The sequence below is a fragment of the Frieseomelitta varia genome, unplaced genomic scaffold, assembly GCF_011392965.1.
Source record: "Frieseomelitta varia isolate USP_RPSP 00005682 unplaced genomic scaffold, Fvar_1.2 scaffold_470, whole genome shotgun sequence".
NCBI lineage: Eukaryota > Metazoa > Arthropoda > Insecta > Hymenoptera > Apidae > Frieseomelitta > Frieseomelitta varia.
In genome coordinates, this window is record NW_025110224.1 from 320,776 (window position 1) to 342,712 (window position 21,937).

The window sequence follows — 21,937 nt, forward strand, 5'->3', positions numbered from 1 at the left end:
CTTCCTTCTGTAATGACGACGATATCACGAACAGCAAGTGTACCTTTAACTTCTTGCGCTGGAATGACGTGCCACACACGTCGAGAATCTTTTACCCCCAATTGCAGTATTTTCTCATCTTTAAGTATATTTAAGTAAAACAAAATAGGCAAAGCAAATAGTAAGTTTATTACTTCTCAATAATTTCTATTCAGTGATGTCATACGAGTTCAAAAAGAAAGAATTGTATACGGTTTGGTCACTCGTTATGGTCCGCAATCAGTTGCGGCGCAAGTGGTTAACCTCTTGCGCTGGAATGACGTGTCACACACGTCGAGAATCTTTTTTCCCAAAATTGCAATATTTTCTCAGTTTTAAGTATATTTAAGTATAACCCAAGCAAAATGATAAATTTATTACTTCTCAATAATTTCTATTCAATGATATACCGACGAGTTCAAAAGAAAAAGAAACTGACGAATTATTGTATACGGTTTGGTCACTCGTTATGGTCCGTAATCAGTTGCCGGCGCAAGTGGTTAACTTCTTGTGCTGGAATAACGTGTCACGCACGTCGAGAATCTTTTTTCCCAAAATTGCAATATTTTCTTAGTTTTAAGTATATTTAAATATAATCAAAACAAATAACAAATTTATTACTTCTCAATAATTTCTATCCAGTGATATCATAGTGACCAGTTCAAAAAGAAAACGACGAATTATTGTATACGGTTTGGTCACTCGTTATGGTCCGCAATCAGTTGCAGAGGCAAGTGGTTAACCTCTTGCGTTGGAATGACGTTAACGTCGAGAATTTTTTGTCCCAAAATTGCAATATTTTTCTCAGTTTTAAGTATATTTAAGTATAACCCAGGCAAAATGATAAATTTATTACTTCTCAATAATTTCTGTTCAATGATATACCGACAAGTTCAAAAGAAAAAGAAATTGACGAATTATTGTATACGGTTTGGTCACTCGTTACGGTCCGCAATCAGCTGCCAGCGCAAGTGGTTAACGTCAAAAATTATTTGTCCCAAAATTGCAATATTTTTCTCAGTTTTAAGTATATTTAAGTAAAACGATATAGGAAAAACAAATAATAAATTTATTACTTCTCAATAATTTCTATCCAGTGATATCATATTGACAAAAGAAAGCGACGAATTATTATAGACGGTTTGGCTACTCGTTACGGTCCGCAATCAGCGCAAGTGGTTAAATGGAAAATGCAATCTCTCTGCACGACTGCGGGGAATGGTCTCAAACTGAAATAGGCTAGTTTGCTTAGGTTCAAATAGTTAGTCAGTTAGAGGAGCAAGACGTTCGATGAAGAGTTAAATTCTTTCATATATCTCGAACGTTGAGAGAATCGAGCAACAACCTCGATATTGGCGCGTGACTCTCACTGAACAGCGTAAAGAATGTTAATGAAATAAGACGAGATGACGAGAAAGAGCAACGAGATGAAAACGAAACAATAGGTTGGCAGAAACGAGTTTAAAAAGGAATGACCGAGGCGTGTAAGTACTCGTGCGATGTCGTTGATGCATCTCTTCCGGGAGCAAATGGTCTGGAAAAATGTAATGTTGCTCAGCTTGAAATCAAACTGTACACACGTCATTACTTGCTTTAACTACTAGATATATTCTAGAAGTTTAGTTTTCTAACTATTTATTTCAATTTGGCTCTCTAAGGGTATATCTGCACATATTTAACATTTTCTCGGCAGGATGTTTAAAATGATACTTGTGCGTATTGTCTATTAGAATTATCATTATAGAAGTTTTAAAAAATAATTGTACAATTTTATTATTTCAACGCTACAACAATCGATGTGACTCATTTCAGACTTACAAGTACTTCAAAGATATGGATACTCTTGATTATAATAATTTATAATTCAGAATACTTTGATAAGGTTGTTTCAGCGTTAATGGATATTTATTTATATTAATATTTTATTAATTATATATTTATTGTATTAGTTATATTTATATTAGTATTTTATTATATTTAGTATATTAATTATATTTATATTAATATTCTAATATTTATATTTATTATATTAATTAATTTATTTACATTAATATTTTTATTAACCAACCAATATTTTAATACGGTTGTTCCAGCGTTAACGGATATTTGTTTATATTATAATATTTTTATCAACCAACCAAAGTCAAGTATATATGTGAAATTTTTAACTTTATGGGCGTGCTGCGTGCACCTCTATTCAGCAACCGGTGAAGTTCAGAGCCGGTTACGCAGACCGGCGTGTATCGTTAAGGCGATTCGCTTAAAAACTGTATGTACACGGCTGGATGCTCCTTTAAGGATGGCTTGTAAACGCCAACTAAACTGTCGTCCGTCGACTCGAGGAAGGGAGAAACTGTGTACATCGCGTGGCAAAGGGGTGGTGTCCGTCCAAGTGTGTATAAACGCAGGGTCGTGTGGCGCCGGTTGCAAATATTACGTCGACGCGACCTGTCCGTTGGATCCACAGACGGTGTGCTCAGAATCGTGCTTTTCCACCGACGAACCTCTTTCGTCCACATTTCTAGCCGCGGTTAGCCGACTTTTCTCTATTATCGCAACTTTTTAAAAAAATTTCCACAAGACGTAAATATCGGATTGATAACTTTCCAATATACGTAAGATGGATGCTCCTGCAACTATCTTTGTATCGATGAATAAAATCGATCAAACGAACCGATAGGCATTAAGGTCTCGTTTAGACGTTGAAGTATAGCTTAACACGATATTGACATTTAGTATTATAAAAATGGTACGTGAAATCACTGGAAATTCTTTTTCAGAGGATAACATTTGTCTTAATATTTGTGTATTTCGTACAAAGTTGTGTTGTAATATGTATCTAAGTGGATAATTCAACTGTGGACAAAATTTTAAAATGGGGGAAAAAAAAAACAAAGTATACTGTTCAAATTAGAAATAATATTCATTGCCAAGTCTCTTGACAGGCAAAACATTTCTTACTAAATATTAGACGTTATTATACATTAAATCTACTGTCTCTTCGAAGATGCGTATAGACCTCTTGAATATAATTATAATAAATGAAAATCGAAAATAAATGATCATAACGTTAGACAAAACTAAAGAAGACAAGATCATAATATGGAAATTGAACATAGAAACAGAGAGAACAGTTTACTTATTGTTAATAAAAAAAATTTACAAATTGAATTATTTATTTTTTCGTCGTAGGTATTAACTTTTTGTGTCAATTTGACGACAAGGAATAAATTAAGTTAGAAAAATAAGGGAAGGACAATTTTTTACAACGATTTCATAATAATTATTTTCTTTTTTAATTAATCGCGAATGCATTGCCATATTAATATCGTTGATACACTATACTGATGAAAATTTTATGGTGTTACAAATCAATTTACGTTATGATCGAGTTGTTATAACATACAATAGGTATAAATACGATTGCAAGCATGTGAATGTAGTATTTGTCCATTTTCAGAAAATAATAAATTAAAATTAATTATACATCGTATGAAAGATTAACATTGTTTAATGATCTCACGCTTATTTTAATTTAAGTGCGACTAATCATTTAATAAATCATTTCTTACTAGTTTATTGCTCTCTTAAGCTTCATTACTATTTATTATTGCACTGTATAATTTTTATTCAATGTAATCTGTGCAACGTAGATGGGATAAGAATGCTACACAAATAAATATACAATGAAAATTTATTTTGATATATGTATGCTTTTGTTGTTAATGTATTTTAAGAAAAATTTATTAAAATACATTAAAATCTTTTAAAAATTATATAAAAATTATATTTTTAAAAATTATAAAATTCACGTGTGGCTAATGATCAAAAACTAAATTACGATCGTGCAAATTTACTCACTCATTTTGATCGTTTGAATTTTACATTCGCAAAACATAACATAGAGAGCGTGAACCTATCACAAAACAAATCTATTCAACGATCTGATATAATGTATCACAAAGTGCACTCTATTTTAATTAATTACATTGCAGCACGATGTTTTGGAAATTTAAAGTAAATAATGATTTAGCTTGAAAATTTCGTTTTGTTAATTCGATTGACTTTAGAGTGCAAAATAGGTGTTGAAATATATTAGAGAGATAAAGTTTATTTTCCAAATACGAGGAGGGACAACGTGGTTAGTTTCGTTCGCGCATCACGCGTTAAAAAGCTAATCCCTAGCCACTGCACGTCCAAACTTTAATCACTTTTTGCAGTTCATTATTCCAAAAAAATGTGTACCTGTACACTACGTAGTAAAAAATTTCATTAAGTTGGGATATGACAGAACAGAGTAACTGCATTTCAAACATTCTTTATAGTAATATCGTATCTAAATTACTTTGCACAATTACTTTATAGTCCCTGGCCAAAAATTTAAAACCATTTATAATTTTCAACGTCCTTTGTGTCTCTAATAAAATTTGAAGATCTGAATGTAATTCCATAATCATTGTTATTAATTAATAAAATAAAAATTATTGTACGAATGTCCGAATTATATACAGAATATTTATATAGAATTATACATATACATATATATATATATATATAATTCGGATGTATATTAATATATATTCAAACATATTACATACATAAAAATATTCATATTCATTTTAATAATTTATAATTTCTGCTTTGATTACAACGTGTAACTTTTTCCCAGTATATTTCATAAGCACTGTCCTGTCGTCTTTTATTTTTAGATGATCTACAGTGACTTCCACTAAATATTGAAACGATATTCGAACACTACATATTGAAACTGTTATAATTTGTAAAAAAAAAATGTTATGTAATAACAAAGCTGTTGTAACCAAATTTTGAAGTCTGCAGCTTCTATATTTAAAATGCATCGTTTATTTTATTTTAAAATGGTTTTCAATTGAACAAGCGAAGATATTTTTCTTCTTGAAAATGCTATAAATTCTCACTCACGAACTCTCGAAAATTTGGCGCATGATTTTTTCTTGTCATTTTATTGAAATTTGTTACGTTTATATAATAAAAATCCAAGAAATCGTAACATTTTCATCGTTATTTTCGTTTTCGTTTGATATTCAAAGTTCAATAAATTAATGAAAAGTGTCGTACGGTAAGTTTTGAGAGATTGTTATAAAGTAATAGTTTCAATCTACAAATCCATTGTAGACTCAGTCGCGAAAAGAATTTTTCAATCTTTTCACACACTAAGAAAATTTTTAACATATTAGAGAAGAACTGTTTTGAAAGCAGAGGAGAAGATGCGTTTTGAAAGCATATTTCTATTAAGTCCAAATTTATCATTGTACGATTTCTTTTTTATAAAATTATGACAGTTTTAGTATTTAATATTCGAATATTAACGAGATTCACTGTAGTCTAAACAATGTATTTATTAAATTGATAATTACTTGAAACTTACACTCACATATAAAAATCTTAGAACAAATACTACATTTAGAATACTACAAAATTGGAAGAATTAAAAAATTATATTATTTACCAGTACTATTAAATTAAATATTACTTTATACAAGAAAGAGTCTGCCAAGTGTTAATATATTAACAAATGTATCACATGCAGTTAAAGAATTTCATTATCTATTAATTATAAAAAGTGTTCTAAGATTTTTGAGCAAGAATATAATTTTCGAATGTTATTAGTTTAGAATTAACGAATACAATATTCATCTATATTGAATATTGAAACACAATAACAACAAGGAAACTAATTTCTTTATTTTTCGAAACTAATTTCTTTATTTTTCGAATCTTTCAAAAAATGTAAAAAAATTTTGGATTACTCAACGAAGCTTTTTCTACATTATAAAATCGGTTTTTAAATCAAACCTTTAAAAGGTTTATTCCTTTAAAGGTAAATCAAACATTTAAAAATTTGTTTCAAAAAATTTACGAGTAAAATTTCACTGCCCACGATAACGACCCAATTTGAAGTGTTAAAAATAAAAAGGTGTCCTAAAATTTTTGAACGAGAATATACACTCTAGTAGCAAAAACATTCATTCGGCCCTCAATTGCTCGTTAGAAATAGTAATTGTATCATGTAGAACCACAGTAACTCAATAGTAAAAAATAATGTATTATTAATACGTGCATATGTGTGAAATACAATAATAATTGACAAAATTACTAATTAAATTATTAATCTCGCGTAATTCAATTCTTTAAAATTTATTAAGATGTGAAAGATGTTGAAAATTGTGACTGACTTTAATTTTTTGCAATACTGAATTATATAATACCTATATACAGAGTGAATGTTATTATCAATACAGTGCAAACATATTATCAATGCTACTGTCGTTATTTTCAGATTTTATTTTGATATTGTTCGTACATTTCCGTAAACAAATTTGCCACAGGACCAATTTCATTATGCTTCGTGAACATGTAAACGGATGAAGATTTTTAATAATGACAAACGGGATTTACATTTTATCACATATAGTACGTGAAACTGTTGTTTTAATCCACTATGGAAACGCGCAGATGTATAATTAAAATTAATTATCGTGAATAACGCACTGCATGATTTCAAGTGTATTAATTGTAATAACATAATGTATTTATAGTGTTAAATTGGGAAAGTTTTATCGTTTCTCATTCATTTTTTTTTTTCTTTTGTATCTATGATATATGCCGATAAATAAAAGTAGTCCAAATCAGAAATGTGAAAAAATGAATTTATATGTAGATATTTTGTTTTTAAATGTATTTAAATTATAATATTGTTAGTTTAGAAAAATAACAGAAAATTCAATTATCAGATAGGATCGGTAGAGGAAACAAAACAAACAAAACACGTTTATTTTGATAAAGACCCAAGTCACATTTTTTTATTTCCTCTGAAAACAAATCTGATTTGATTCTTGAAGAAATTACTTTTCATTATAATAATAATATTAGTATGTATGTTTGAAATAGCATAAGTTTGAAAAAGCACACTAAAGTAATATAACAAAAATATATAATGGCTCACAGTGACGTTTTTTTCATTTTTTAAACTTGAGCTTAATGTCGCATCAACTGCTAGATTATTAATGGCAACTTGATGTGAAGTTATCAGAGAGAAATCATTGTTATAATGGGGTGGTAAATTAATTTGGGTTTCTTATTCATTTGTAATCTAATAGGTTTTGAATTCTTGACACTTAAATTATCTTAAGTGATAATTCCAATTTGTATTGGGAAATTGTATTTGGAATTTTATTATGGAAAGTGCAGTGTAAAAGTAAATATTCTATTGCAACGTTGCACACATCACACCAGAGAGAAGTTGGATCCTTTGATAGAATCGTAAGAGTGAATATCTTTATCTTCTGGTTCTTTGTACCGTTTTTGGTATAGTGATACTTGTTCTAACCAGAATCGTAATATTAAAGTAGCACTGATATGGATTGCATTGAAAGATTGTTCAGTCTGAAGAGAGCAGTATTGAAACAATAGACTACAAATTTTTGATGTCTGACTTCCTTTCTACCAAATGACCAATTTTGATTTGATAGAACTGAATATAAAGGAAACGGATTACTTGTACATATCCAAACATTACTATAAATTAATAGAACGGTTTCGTAAAAGGAGAAACCATTTTCTGTAGAATGAATGGTGCACAAAGATTTCTTTCTATCAACTGAGGGAATCAACAATAAGCAGAATAAACTGTACCAAGGGAAAATTTGTCCATTAGTTACAAATATAATGGATGAGATTTTAAAAACTACCCCATATAAAGCTCCATATAGAATGTTTTATAAGATAGATGATCTATTTAATATCTAATCTAGTAGTGCTGTTAAATCCGAAGTTTTCAATTTTTCCCTCAAAAAAGGAAGGCTAAATATTCAATTACTATATGCTATTCAGGCCAGCAACAAAGAAAAGATATGATGACATGATGGATTTACCGTCTTACATTCCACCAATTTCATCACAAATATATTAAAGTATTGAAAATTCTATTTAAGTTAATTAAAATTACAAATATAAATGATTATAAGTCAAAATTCTATTTATGATTATAATGATGATTACAAGATTAAAATTCTATTTGAATTAATTAAAATTACAATTATAAAATGCAAATGATTATAAGTCGTTTCTTAATTATTCAATTAATATTAAAAGTAGTTTGAAAAAAACAATTACTTATAAGATACAAATAAAATTTTACAATCAAAGGAAATATTTACATTGTAGGAGCAAATATTTGATTATATACTTTATGTGTTACTGTACTAATATTATTAGTACTAGTAATATTTTTACTTTTATTAGTACTCTTAATATTTTTATATTTTTTCATATATTGTGTTGATGTATCAAAATCTCGAAACAAAAAATGTATGATCACTTTCATAATCACCGGTACATATCTGATTTAACATTTTTCTGGACCAAATGGTCGTCGTGATATTGTTATTTAACATTAGAGAACATAAAGAAAACCTAATGAATTGAAAAAAGTTCGACGTACCTTTTCGAAGATGGGCGTACGGGTCGCCGACGTTATTCTCATGATAGATGACCGAATGTAACGTGTCATTTATCTCGTGCGGCGGGAAGTAATAGTGCGCCTTCTCCACGTACCACGCGCCACCGCGAGGCGAAATGATTTTTCCGTGGAAAACACCATCGCTGATGCTTCCAAATACGTGACTGCCAGGTTCACCTACAAATAACAATGGCTCCATTTAATGATGATTGCCAACTAGAAATATTTCAGACAAATTTTCCACGAATATAATACGCTATCTGAAGCTTCCACAGTTCATTTTTCTTTTTTTTTTTTTTTTTTTGAGCAGTAACAGCGATAAAAAATGTTTTCATTTTTATTTTTTATTGCACACTATCGATCTGTTGACGCTCTGCTCTTTGATTCAATGAAATTATTTAATTATTTAGATGTATGTATTCGCATAGATTATGGAACGACGAAATTCGATTCACACTATGGATTCGCTCACACTCCGCTTTTGGTTCGATCAAATATTATTCAATTGTTCATAATGTATGTACAAACATCATCGGTAATCAGAGTTGGGCATTAACCGATTAAAATTTTTAGCTTAATTAACTGATTGATGTTTGTGACTAATAAAGTTAATCGTCGAAAAATCGATTGATTTAATTGATCAATAGCGTTATCCATCAATTATCAATTGTTATTTATTACATTGAATTGATTATAATTATAATCTCAATTTTAAATTGAAGGTGCACTTCGAAATTATAATAAACCACCGTCATCACTTTAGGGTTAAAATATTTAATCAAAATAAAACGTATTCCTAATTTATATTATATCATCGAGAGGAGTATAGAACGACTACGTATGTCAAGTTGTAAAATTAAGTAACTTATTTAAAATTTCTTCAAATCTTAAATAAATTTATAACTTATTTTTAATAAATTGTTTATTAAATAAACGAGCAATAATAAAAGACTTTATTTCGTTGCATTTAGACATTAATGTCTGATAATATTAGTATTATTTCACTTTTCACGAACTTACGAAAGCCTCATCATTTTTCTATATATTATTTCAAGGTGTCTCGATCTCTAACTGCGAACAAAAAGACATGTAAAAACTAATTTCACTACAAAAAGAATTTCAGCAATTGATCGTTAATAAGGCTATCCATGATTGCAATTAAAAGGAACTCAATCGTTAATAAGAATTTAATCATTACTCGTAATTAACAATTAGAGATGTTTAATCGTTTATTGCAACTAAAAGGTACGAATTTAATCGTCATTTATGATCAACAACTGAAGTTGGAATGTAATCGTTGATTGCAATTGAAGATTATTGGAAAAATCTCATCGTTAATCGGTAATTTTATTTTTTTTACACAACTCGGTTAGGTAACGTCTCAATTTCGATTCGACCGTGGTCTAGCAAGTATTCTTGCAAGATTTTTATTACATCGAGACTGAGATTGTCTGTTGTAGAATCGAATAGATAGTTTGATTTTTCTTTTTTTCAGCGCAACATATTCGTTTTCTCTTTATGATGAAAACTATTGTTAACGGTCATTGACAAATTTTGTTGCAGTGTGTTGCAATATTATAGTGAAAATGAAAACTAAATTGCTCTTCTATTCTATCTTGATGTTTTCCCATAGAAAACATATTTTGAAATAAATTGAAAAATATTCGGAAAAATCTGTATAAAACCGAGGTTCCAATTATTTTGGTTATTGATTAAACATGTTTAAATGTATATACAAGACGTCCTCATGGTACAACCGAGGTAAGAAGAGATTCTACGTAAAAAAACAAGTTGAAAAGAAAGAATGAAATTTTTTCAGTCTTTGTTTCCAAGAAAATCGATTCAGTTACTTGAAAATTTTTTGAGCTACTTGAATTCTAGACGTGACGGAGAATAATTAACAGGAGGTTCTACATGTAGAATAAAATTTTTTGCTTTGTTTTCGAGAGAATCAAGCTTGAGAATTTATCAGATGCACATTTTCATTCAAAAATAATTTGTCATCGTCATTCACTAAATGGGAATATAATGTGAAATACCTTTTTCAGTTTATTATTTTTATTTCCAGTCTATCAAACTGGGCTAAAGCTACATTGATCAAATTACGTTGAAAACAACACAATCGAAAAGCAAAACACGAGGATCATAGAAAAAAATATATATCACGTACATGTTAAATTTTTAATTGACATCCTTTCAAATTCGATTGAAATAGAAAATTTATTTTATAAATTATTAAACTTTCTTAAAAAATAAAGAATCATATCTGATTATTATTGTTCGTGTTTTTCATCATATAGTGGAATAAATATTTCTAGGAAAAATATTATTTAACAATCGCTGACATTACGTTACTGATTGTCGGCAAATTTAAAATAGTTTTTTCTAGAATCAAAAGACACACACGTGGACAAAAGTATTCGAACAGTAAGGGAATAATAAAAGATTTTGTTGTAAGATTCATTTGTTAACATGACATAACATTTACTACAATAAATTCATTCTTTCATAAGATGTAACAAGATTTTTGAATATTTTTTCACTGCTGATTTGGCCGATGAAAAGAAATTATGTTACTTTCTCATTCATTTGACACTGTGCTGCTGCTTATTATGAATTCTATCTCAACTATTACTGTGAACAAACACATATTGACAAGGTAAGTAACTAATTACTTTGAATTGGATTGTTCCTTCAATTAACAAAATAATATTTAATTTTTTCAAAATTAGATTACTGCTTCTCCTGAAAAATATACTCTTCTCGAGGATTCTGCTGCTTTTGTCGCAAGGGAGCGATATATATATTTCTTTCTTTCAGCCCGCGATAAATATGTAGACGTAACCAGGTGGCTTGGATCGCAAGCACGAAAATGAAAGATAAACCATTCCAACAAGCGAACCAATCCATAATTTAAAATGTCCCCCTTTGTGCCAACTCCCGTAAATTATTAGACTGGAAATAAAGGTTTCACCCAGTATGTACACGCACTTTTGCGTGCCACACCTGGTATCACGGCTGGCTTAAGAACTCGGACTATGTTGCATAAAACGTCCAAGATAACGCAGACGTAAGAAGAAAGCAGCTAGTAATTTATACTGTATACGGAGATCGTGATTTATGATTAAATCACTTTTCGCGTCGCAGTGTAGTTTATAATTACTCACTAAGTGTTTGTTTTTTTCTTTCATATGCACTATATATGTTTAATATTAAATGTCTAACAATTGCACCCTTTGATCTCAAAGGCACGTCTTCGTAAATTTCACGATCAGAATCTTTTCACTGAAAACTTTCTCTGTTCCAACATCGATACATTATAAATAAAAAAAAAAAAAAGTATAAACATATAAAATATTCTATCTTGGAAAGAGGATAACGCTGTTCGAGAATCCGCCATAAGTATATATTCATGAAATTTCCAAAAGGACGAGTTCTAAACTAGCTGAATGCCGGAGGAAGATATTTTTAATTCAGGTTGCAACATCGATAAAAACGATTCTACGAAGAAGATAAGTATAAACTGGTGAAAAGAAATTTCATTTTCTATTTATAATTTTCCCTGCCGTCTCTCCCCCTGTTGCTAAAAGGGATCTTCGAAAATTATTCGCGCCGAATCGACGCAAATCAGATCGTAGAAGCACGTAAGCGAAAGAAGAACGATCAAAGGTAGAACTTACCAACTAAGTGGCCCTGGTAAATATGTGAGGTATCGAGGTCCTCCGTTTGACCGGAAGGGCCCTCGATAATTAAGTTATTGCTAAAGGTAGCCAGATCTCGCTTCAGTCGGATGTGGAAGTCCCTTCCGTGCGAACGAAACTTCAGAGTCACAGAATTGTCGCGGGTAACCGACCTCTTGGCCCTCAAGTGACCTCGGTGGACCTCTTCAGTTGGGTAAGAGAGAGGTTCGTAGTGGCGAATATATTCGTTCAATCGACGAGCTGCAACAGAAAAGTGAACAGACAATGCTTTAGATTCTTTCGATCTCTAACGATACGTTTCGAGAGCATTTTTTACTTTTTGTGGCGGGGAAAAATTATATGAAGAGAAAATTAGATCTTATGAAATAGATATGAAAATATCTAGATAATGAATTAAGAATTAGATAACGAAATATTCGTCATAGATTTTAAGGCCGTTTGAGAATAACTGATTTATTTTCTCCCAGTCAGTTCGCACTCCTGAATAGCGCGCAATTTTCTTCCAAATTCGCACTTTCTACTTTCTCACCAATTTCGTAAATGAAAATGAAAGCAACATGTGCGTTGCGAGGTGGAATGAGACAAACAATGCGACGTCGAACCGCTTTGGGAATTTTTGTTGAAGTTGTCACGCGGATCCACGGTTCCGTTAATCGTCAAAACAGTTTGAAATTTTTGAAAAAAATCGATTTTTTTGTTTTGTTTTAAATAGTAGTTTGAAGTTTTAGAAATAAGATACAAAAGGTCCTAGCTTTTAAAATGATTTATTTTGGGGTACAATAATATATCGGCGGATGCAGAATAATTGAAATTGCATCACTGTTTACAACTTTAAACAGTATTATAAAGTGCAAATCGTATGATTCAAATATTACTTTTGGTGAATCGAATATTAGGGGACTTGGATTCAATTTAGTTGTGAATTGTAAGAACTGTGAGCCGCGATATATACATATAAGTAAAAAAAGTAAGTAAAGGATACATATGAAAAATGAACGTTCTGAAATTTTTCGCGTTTTTCTCGAAACTAGGTTTTTAGAAACGGTGTGCAAGATATCTCGGAATCTAACCAACCTATTACCGTGAAACTTGGTACGTATCTTTAGCGTAACATTTACTAGGGATTGACGATCGAACATTTCTTAATTTTTAACAATTTCGAAAAATATAAACAAAAAAACGTAGAAATTTTTGGCACAAATTCGATACAAATTTAAAAAACAAATAGCTGCTATTTTCATAATTTTCACAAAAATGAAAATGTTGGATCGTCAATCCCTAGAGAATATCGTTTACTTTTAAACTTTCTTCGCCTTTTTGTTGCAGCTAATCCTGTTTGGCTGGAATCATGCACACCGATAGGCAATGTAAAAGGATGCCGTTAAAAAGTTAAATAAGAGTTCTCTTTTTTTTTTTTAATGTTGCTTTTTATAATACATAATGTCTTAAACCACAAAAGCTCGTGTCAATCAAATATGTACTTCTTTTTTTACTAGCTCTCCAAAGTATTCGTAATTTTTAGGCCCGTCAAACTGTCCTGCCCCCTCAACGAGACAAAGTGTCCCACAGTGGTTGGCAATGGTCTTCCTTCAGTTTGATACGGCTCGTAATTTTCAAGAATGAATTTATGTTAGATAGGTTTTCTTTGTGAGGTTCCGGTGCGGCCGTGCACGACGCGACGAAAGGAAGCGGCATTTATGCATCGTTCTTCCGATTTATGTCCCCAAGGGGACCCGCGTGTATGTAACTTGCTTCTTATCGATGCTTGACAATTTTGAATCGCTAACACTCGCCGCTATTACTGCCATAGTATTCTTCCAAGGCATATGACATATTTTTAGATAATATATAGCAATAATAACAAAAATAATATCGTTAAACACGTTCAACAAACATATGTACAGGATGTTTCCGATCCTGCGATACAGTTGAAAAAGTTATTCTACATAAAAAAAAAAAAATAAATAAATAAATCGAAAAGAAAGGCTAAAATTTTTTCACTTAAACCTTCGTGTTCGAGAAAATTGAATTTGAAAATTTATTAACTACACTTAAATTTGGCTAATTCTAAATTAGACAAGAGTGAATAATCGCTAGAAGAGTATTCCATCTGCGAAAATGGATGTACATATATGAATAAAATTTTTCCATTTATTAAGATCTCGCTTTAAAGAAAGCAGACTTTATTTAGTTTAGTAGACGTGTATCTGAAATTGAATTTTCTTAAAAACGAAGGGTATTTATATACATATAATATATGCGTATTATAATTCAGGATATCGCTCTTCAAGTTTCTTCTAATTTCATACGTCTATCCTTGATTTTGGATATGTTTTTCTCATGCTTCTGTCCAATTTCTTCCACAATTTTTTAATTGGTCTCTGGTCTGGTAATTACAAAACCGTACTATCATACTAGTATTATGTTAATCCATAATATTTATTTAAATTACATACAGAATAATCAGTTTTGATCTATAAATGCAAATTACTCGTAAACTAATTCAGGTAAGAGATGAATATTTCGTGGAGGGAAGTTTACAATCTGATGCAAATAGTAGAACGCAGAAAGATCACAACGAAGGTCATCTTCATATTTTTAAACGAATGTAAAAATAATTTTTTAAATTATTCTTAAATTTAATTAAATTATTTATTTAATTATTTAATTATTTAAATGTTTAAATTTATTTCTTTGATCCATTAATTAATGCAATCCGACATTTCGTATAAAAGAAATATTAACATCTATGTATTTCAAAAAACCATTAGTTTAGGAGATATTTCAATCTCAATTGTAACTTTAATTTTAAAATCTATAAATGAAAAACCATTATGAACATAAGAATACTGTTCTTGTCTTTTTTTTCGTCTTTCATACAAAGAAGGTTAAAATATCTCCTAAACTGATAATTTTTCGACATACTTAAATTAATACCTTTTGTAGATTGCTGTCAATATCAAGCTACATCGATTAATGAATCAAAAAATATATCGATCCATTTAATCGTTTGAGTGTAAATGATCGCGATCGCGTTTGTCTGTCATACTTAAAATGCAGAAAGCATTTAAACGGTTAAAAAAATGGAGGTGATCTTTACATAATATCTAAGCGTTGATCTACAAGAAAACTATTTACATCAGATTGTAATTCATCCGAAATCATCCATTTCTTACATGAACTATTTTTTTGTATGACACATATTATAGTTTACGATTGAAACTAGTCACCTTACATATATATGTATATTATTGCCTTATTAAATTATAAATTTATACATTATAAAATTATTAAAAAATTTATAATTAAATTATAAATTTGTGCATACTTAAATTTAAATTATATATAAATTTATAATTATTATACATGTTATTAATATGGTACATTATACTTATAATATGGTATATATATATAAACTATATTTTATTATTAATATAATTTACAATTAAAACCAACTTACATATATACGTATATGATCGCCTTATTAGAAATTTATACAACATAAAATTACTAAAAAATTTATAATTAAATTTTTAATTTAATAAAGCGATAATATACGTATATATAAATAACATTAATATGATATATATATATACATTTATATAAACTATATTATATTATTAATATAGTTTACGATTAAAACTAGTTATCTTACATATATATATATATATATCAATATCCATTTTTTCAGGACTTGAATGCAGATGAGTTTTTAAAATATTAATATACATCTTGTGATCCATTGTTCCGTCAATCAAATGCAATTCACTCACACCTGCGGCACTCGTGCAGCCCCAAACATATTGAACCACCACCATGTGTTATTATCGGCTGTAAGTTCTTAGGTTTATACTCTACATTTTTTTTTCTCCACACTGTGAAGTGTCCACCGGAGCCAAAAATATTAAATTTGCTCTCAACCGTGAAGATGACCCTATTCCAAAACTCCATCGGTGTTTTTACGTAACTTTTTGCGAACTCCAATCTCTTCTTTCTATTCCTTTCATTCACATAATATTTGTGAATGCATATAACACGCCAGCACATTTAAAAAACACCCCCGAAATCACCAGATATTAACCTTATTGAACATTTGTGGATTTATCTGGAACGATCAATTCGAAAACATACAATTTCATCAAACAGACTTAAAAAATGCTTTAATCAACGAATGAAATAATATCACTATTAAAATCACATCTAATTTGGTTAATTCAATACCTGGAAGGCTAGCTGCAATAATAAAATCAAAAGGAAACCCTACTAAATGCTAAATTATTAATTTATGAATATTAATTTTATAATTATTTGTTTTTCTATTATAAATGTTTAAATTACTTGTTCACTTGATAGTGACAATAGAACTATACGAATACTTATTTCATTTCTGTCATTCTGTTCATTTTTCTTGATATTTATATAAACAATATGAATTTTTTTTTTGTTGATATTGTTCTACAGACTTTGGGGAATAGATGTATCATGTTTGTTTAAAAAATATTGTTTAATAAATATTATTATTCAACTATATTTATATGTATATATATATATATACACATAGTGTATATAAGTAAAAGTATGTATATATATATATATATACACAAGTAAATGTATATATATATATATATATATATATATACACACACAAGTAAAAAATATTCGTACAGTGACTAATTACGACTAAAATGCTGAATAATAATATTTATTAAACAATATTTTTTAAACAAATATTTATTAACAATATTTTTTAAACAAACATGGTACATCTATTCCCCAAAGTCTGTAGAACAATATCAAATAAACAAAAAAAAATTCATATACATATGTAAGGTAACCTGTTTTAATCGTAAACTATACTAATAATATAATATAGTTTACATATATACCATATTAATACCATATTAATTCGTATAAGTATAATATAATATACTATATTAATTCGTATCAATATTTTAATATCTAATCATTTTGTTCAAAAACGAGCGATGTCCGTTGACTTGTGGACGAAAATGAGACGTTGCTTTTCCCCGGAACAAGACAAAAGAGGACAGGAAAAAGAAAATATCTCAGGATTAATCCAGAAAAGGTTTGGAAAGTCAGCGCAAGTCACGAGAGTATAACGACATTTTCGTTTATCATCGTTTTCTTCCGAGTTACTCGCGTTCCACAATGTGTACACTCGCGTAAGACGAGAAATCGGGAAGAAAACGGTCCAAGTCCGATAACCAATCATCGTTTCGAAATCGAGGACTCGATAAAGTTGGGCACAACAACGCGAGAATTCTCTTCTCACGGGCGTGTTAACGTGAGATACGCGTTAAAAACTCTGGGCAGCCGACAGCTTTACTTCGAATTTCACGGAAAATTACGTTTTACAACTACGTCTTTCTGCAGGAAACTTGGATACTCGCTAATATGAAAAGGAGCTAACACATTTCACATTAAATCGTATAAATCCCGCAATGGTTCGCTGCGGGCGCTGGATTTAAACTTTAATCCGAATGACAGAGGGAGTGCGTCGTGTATGCCTATGACAACAGAGGTGGAAAAAAAGGCAGGAGCAATATGCTGAAAGCACAGAGAAGGACGATGACAGTAGAACGATGGGATTGAGAAACGTGAAATGGTCGTCGCGACTTTCAATTTTCCGGCGAACACTTCTTTCCCTGAGAACAGCAGCTCGATGACCAAAAAAAAAAAAAAAAAAATCGTAATGACGTCGAAGATTCATAATCCGTGCTTTTATAAAAAAAATATAATTGTAAGAAAGATATATCTACTAGAATATAAGTTGCTCGAATTGCACGTTCTAAAGCATGCATGTCAAATTCGAAAAAATTTCGAATCAATCGACCGATTAATTTTTGATTAATCAATATTATTTTGATATTTATTACTGACTTTCATGGATCCAAATAAACGAACATCGTCGAAAATAGGTACTGAGAAATTTAATTTTGTCCTGATGCCACATTTTCGTGAAATAGTATGGGAGCTTTTAACCCCTTGGCGCTGGCAACTGATTGCGGACCATAACGAGTGACCAAACCGTATACAATAATTCGTCGCTTTCTTTTTGGACTCGTCGGTATGACTACAGACAGAAATCATTAAGAAGTAAACTTATTACCTGTTTTGCCTGGGTTATATTTAAGTATACTTAAAACTAGGAAAATATTGCAATTTTGGGGCAAAAAATTCTCGTTATTCCAGCGCAAGAGGTTAAATTGTAAGGACAATGGTATAAATTTTTGAACTCGGTGTCAACAAATTTTTTATAGGACATATTTCAAGGACTCCAGAATGCATAATGCAGAAATTCAACAAAACGACGGAAAAGAATTATACATCAAGTTGTCGGGATTGTTGTAAAGGAATTCAATCTTCAAATCTATCCATAGTAGATTTAGTTTCCTATAGTATGTTTTTATATATTATGACAATTCATAACATTTTCGAGGGGAAAATTGTTTTCACGTACCCTACAAAAACGGTCTAGAATAAAATAAATAACGTATTTCGAAAGGCAGAGGCTTTAAAATGAGTTCGAGATTATTCAAAACAGATTCAGTACTTAGTGTTCGCATATCACTGGGATTCACTGGATGTGTTTAAAGGAGATCGTAGAATATAGAAGCATCAACGGATTGTCAGTTGTTGCTCCTGCGTTGCAACAAATTTTATGGTTTTCTAGGTAGGATAAACACCAATCCACAGAACTGGATTGTTTTCTGAATCATTATTTCATCATTATCCGAGGAATATTCCCAAATTCACTATAAACATCTTTATCTTCAGAATAAATAATTATGTATTTTGGATTCCTTAAAACGTGAAAGATAATGTCCTGTAAAAAACTTTTATTGGCAACCAGGTCTAAAAATTGGGCAATTTTTACCATTGTCCTTTGCTCAAATATATTCTGCCAAGTGTATCTGCCAAGTACATATATTTTATCACCAGTAAAATAGTATAAAACGTTTATCTCAATTACGAAATGGGTTTGACGCTCAAGGTGATGAAAGAATCGAGGTAAGTGGGTCAGCACGTACGGCATTGTACCCGATGTGCATCGTTGGTGTAATTGGACCGATGCGACAGCGGCGTTACCTTTAAATTAGCGTGATCGTGTAATCCGAACGGGGAAATTTCGTTTTGCCATAATTCCGGTGTAACGTACAGCCCCGATTATTGAAATTTAGTTTTTACAACAGATTTAGTTTCATTCGGTAGTATTTTCATATATGTCTATGAAAATTTGAAATATAGTATTTCACAAATAAAATCAAGGCTATTACTTCCTGTATCTTGCTTGAATATATTTACAACCAACTTACAATCTTTAACTAAATAAATTTAAGTTCAAACAAATAACAATTTAATTTAAACAAATTCGTTTAAAAAAAAAAAAACAGCACGGAACTTCATTTATTTTTAATAACAAATGTTAAATATCATTCGTTTCAAATTGTTGTTCAAAATTACTAGAAATTGCACGATTCTATTTTTCTGTTTTTCCCACTTGCGATGGCAACTGATTGCGGACCATAACGAGTGACCAAACCGTATACAATAATTCGACGCTTTCTTTTTGAACTCGTCGGTAGGATATCACTGGATAGAAATTATTATATTGAGAAGTAATAAATTTATCATTTGTTTTGCCTTGGTTATACTTAAATATACTTAAAACTGAGAAAATATTGCAATTTTGGGACAAAAGATTCTCGACGTGCGTGGCACGTCATTCCAGCGCAAGAGGTTAACCATTTGCGCCGGCAACTGATTGCGGACCATAACGAGCGACCAAACCGTATACAATAATTCGACGCTGGCTTTTTGAACTCGTCGGTTTATCACTGGATAGAAATTATTGAGAAGTAATAAATTTATCATTTGTTTTGCCTTGGTTATACTTAAATATACGTAAAACTGAGAAAATATTGCAATTTTGGGACAAAAGATTCTCGACGTGCGTGGCACGTCATTCCAGCGCAAGAGGTTAACCATTTGCGCCGGCAACTGATTGCGGACCATAACGAGCGACCAAACCGTATACAATAATTCGACGCTGGCTTTTTGAACTCGTCGGTTTATCACTGGATAGAAATTATTGAGAATTAATAAATTTATTATTTGTTTCGCCTGGGTTATACTTAAATATGAGAAATACTTAAAACTGAGAAAATATTGCAATTTTGGAACAAAAAGATTCTCCACGTCATTTCAGCGCAAGAGATTGAGAGAAAAAGAATCGTAGCGAGACACCGCAAATGAGTTGCAAGTTCAACAATTCCACGTGAAAAGATATGCACACGCGTTCTATCAAATTTCCAGGCCATTTAAATGTTAGTTGGATGAAAGATTGTATTTCTGTATCTCCACCCGAAATCCTTCTTGTAGAACACCGCAAAAAGCTCTCTCAGCTAGCCACAGTTTGATCCGAAGCCTCAGCACGGATTTCGTTTCCAGAAACCGTAAGAATTCCACTTTCGAGAATAGAAATATCCTCCGGCGAGAGAGGTATATCGGCGATTTCGGAAATTTCGATGCGAAATTGCTTTCCCGATTTCCTATCAGTGAATCCCTATCGCTCGGAAAACATCGGCTTTCTCCAACTCGGCATTTATTCGAATATCCATTCCAGCCTGTAATCGTCCAAACGAGTGAAACGTTATTAAAGCGTACTAGAATGATTATGTGGATCGTACTTTCGAATGGAAATTATATATTTCGTAGAACGATATTTAGCAGTAAATCTTCTCAACTAAACAAACGCACAAGTTCCATTTCGATTTCCGGTAAAGTATTCATTTCAGTTTATGAAAAATGTAAATCTGCATGTAATATTCGCTGTTCGATTATTATCGAGTGTAAGTAATTTTCGTCGAAAACATTTTCGAATCGTGTTAATAATTCCACGGAGATTCTCGAACAAATTCAGGTGAGATGCAAATAAAACATGTTTTCGTTTTCCAATATCGAATTCAGCGAGTATCAAATGCAATTCCAAACGAGTTTCAGCTACACGCAGCTGTATCCAGCTATATTTCGTAATGGTAATAACAGTAGTAATATTTTTAATAATGAGACTAATATTAGATTGGACAAAAAGTGACTTGCGTTCTTTTGTGCGCAAATGAATTTTTCATGAAAAACAAAAAACTTTATTAATATATTTTCCATTTTATATTATTTTGCCAACTTTCAGGCAACATTAAAAAAAATTCTTATCTTTTTCGACAAAAAAAAGTCTCAAGAACAATTCGATATCAGCAGTGAAATTTAGCAAACCAATTCTGACACTGTCACAGTTTGAACGCTCAGCAAATCAGATAATTTTTCATGAGCTTGCACAGTGTTTCTTTTTCCTCTTCGGAAGCCGTACAGCAAAATATTCCTTTTTGATTTTCCAATTTGAAATCAAAGCCGGATAAACAATTGTTAACGAGATCGTGCCTTTTTTTTTTTGTAAAACAAGCTAGAACAATCAAGTATCAAGTTGCGTAATGAATATGCGATCTAAAATGAAGTTGGTTACATTTGAAGATATACATACATATATATATATATATATATACATATATACATACATATATATATATATATATATATATATATATATATATATATATATATATATATTCACAATTATGACAATCTGTAAGATAGTTACAATAGAATGCACTATCTTACATAGTTGCAATAATAAAATCCA

The 21,937-nt window shown here is 30.5% G+C and overlaps 1 protein-coding gene across 1 annotated transcript in view; it reads right to left on the reverse strand.

Moving 5' to 3' along the window:
* LOC122532762 (disintegrin and metalloproteinase domain-containing protein 10) overlaps positions 1 to 14,052 on the reverse strand; it is a 29,181-nt gene extending 15,129 nt beyond the window's left edge. Inside the window, exons 1-3 of the mRNA XM_043661811.1 lie at positions 14,007 to 14,052; positions 12,199 to 12,459; positions 8,501 to 8,695 (exon numbers count right to left, since the gene is read on the reverse strand). Coding sequence (XP_043517746.1) covers positions 8,501 to 8,695; positions 12,199 to 12,459; positions 14,007 to 14,052 — 502 coding nt within the window. The remainder of the gene's footprint in view (positions 1 to 8,500; positions 8,696 to 12,198; positions 12,460 to 14,006) is intronic.
* Positions 14,053 to 21,937: the final 7,885 nt, after the last annotated feature.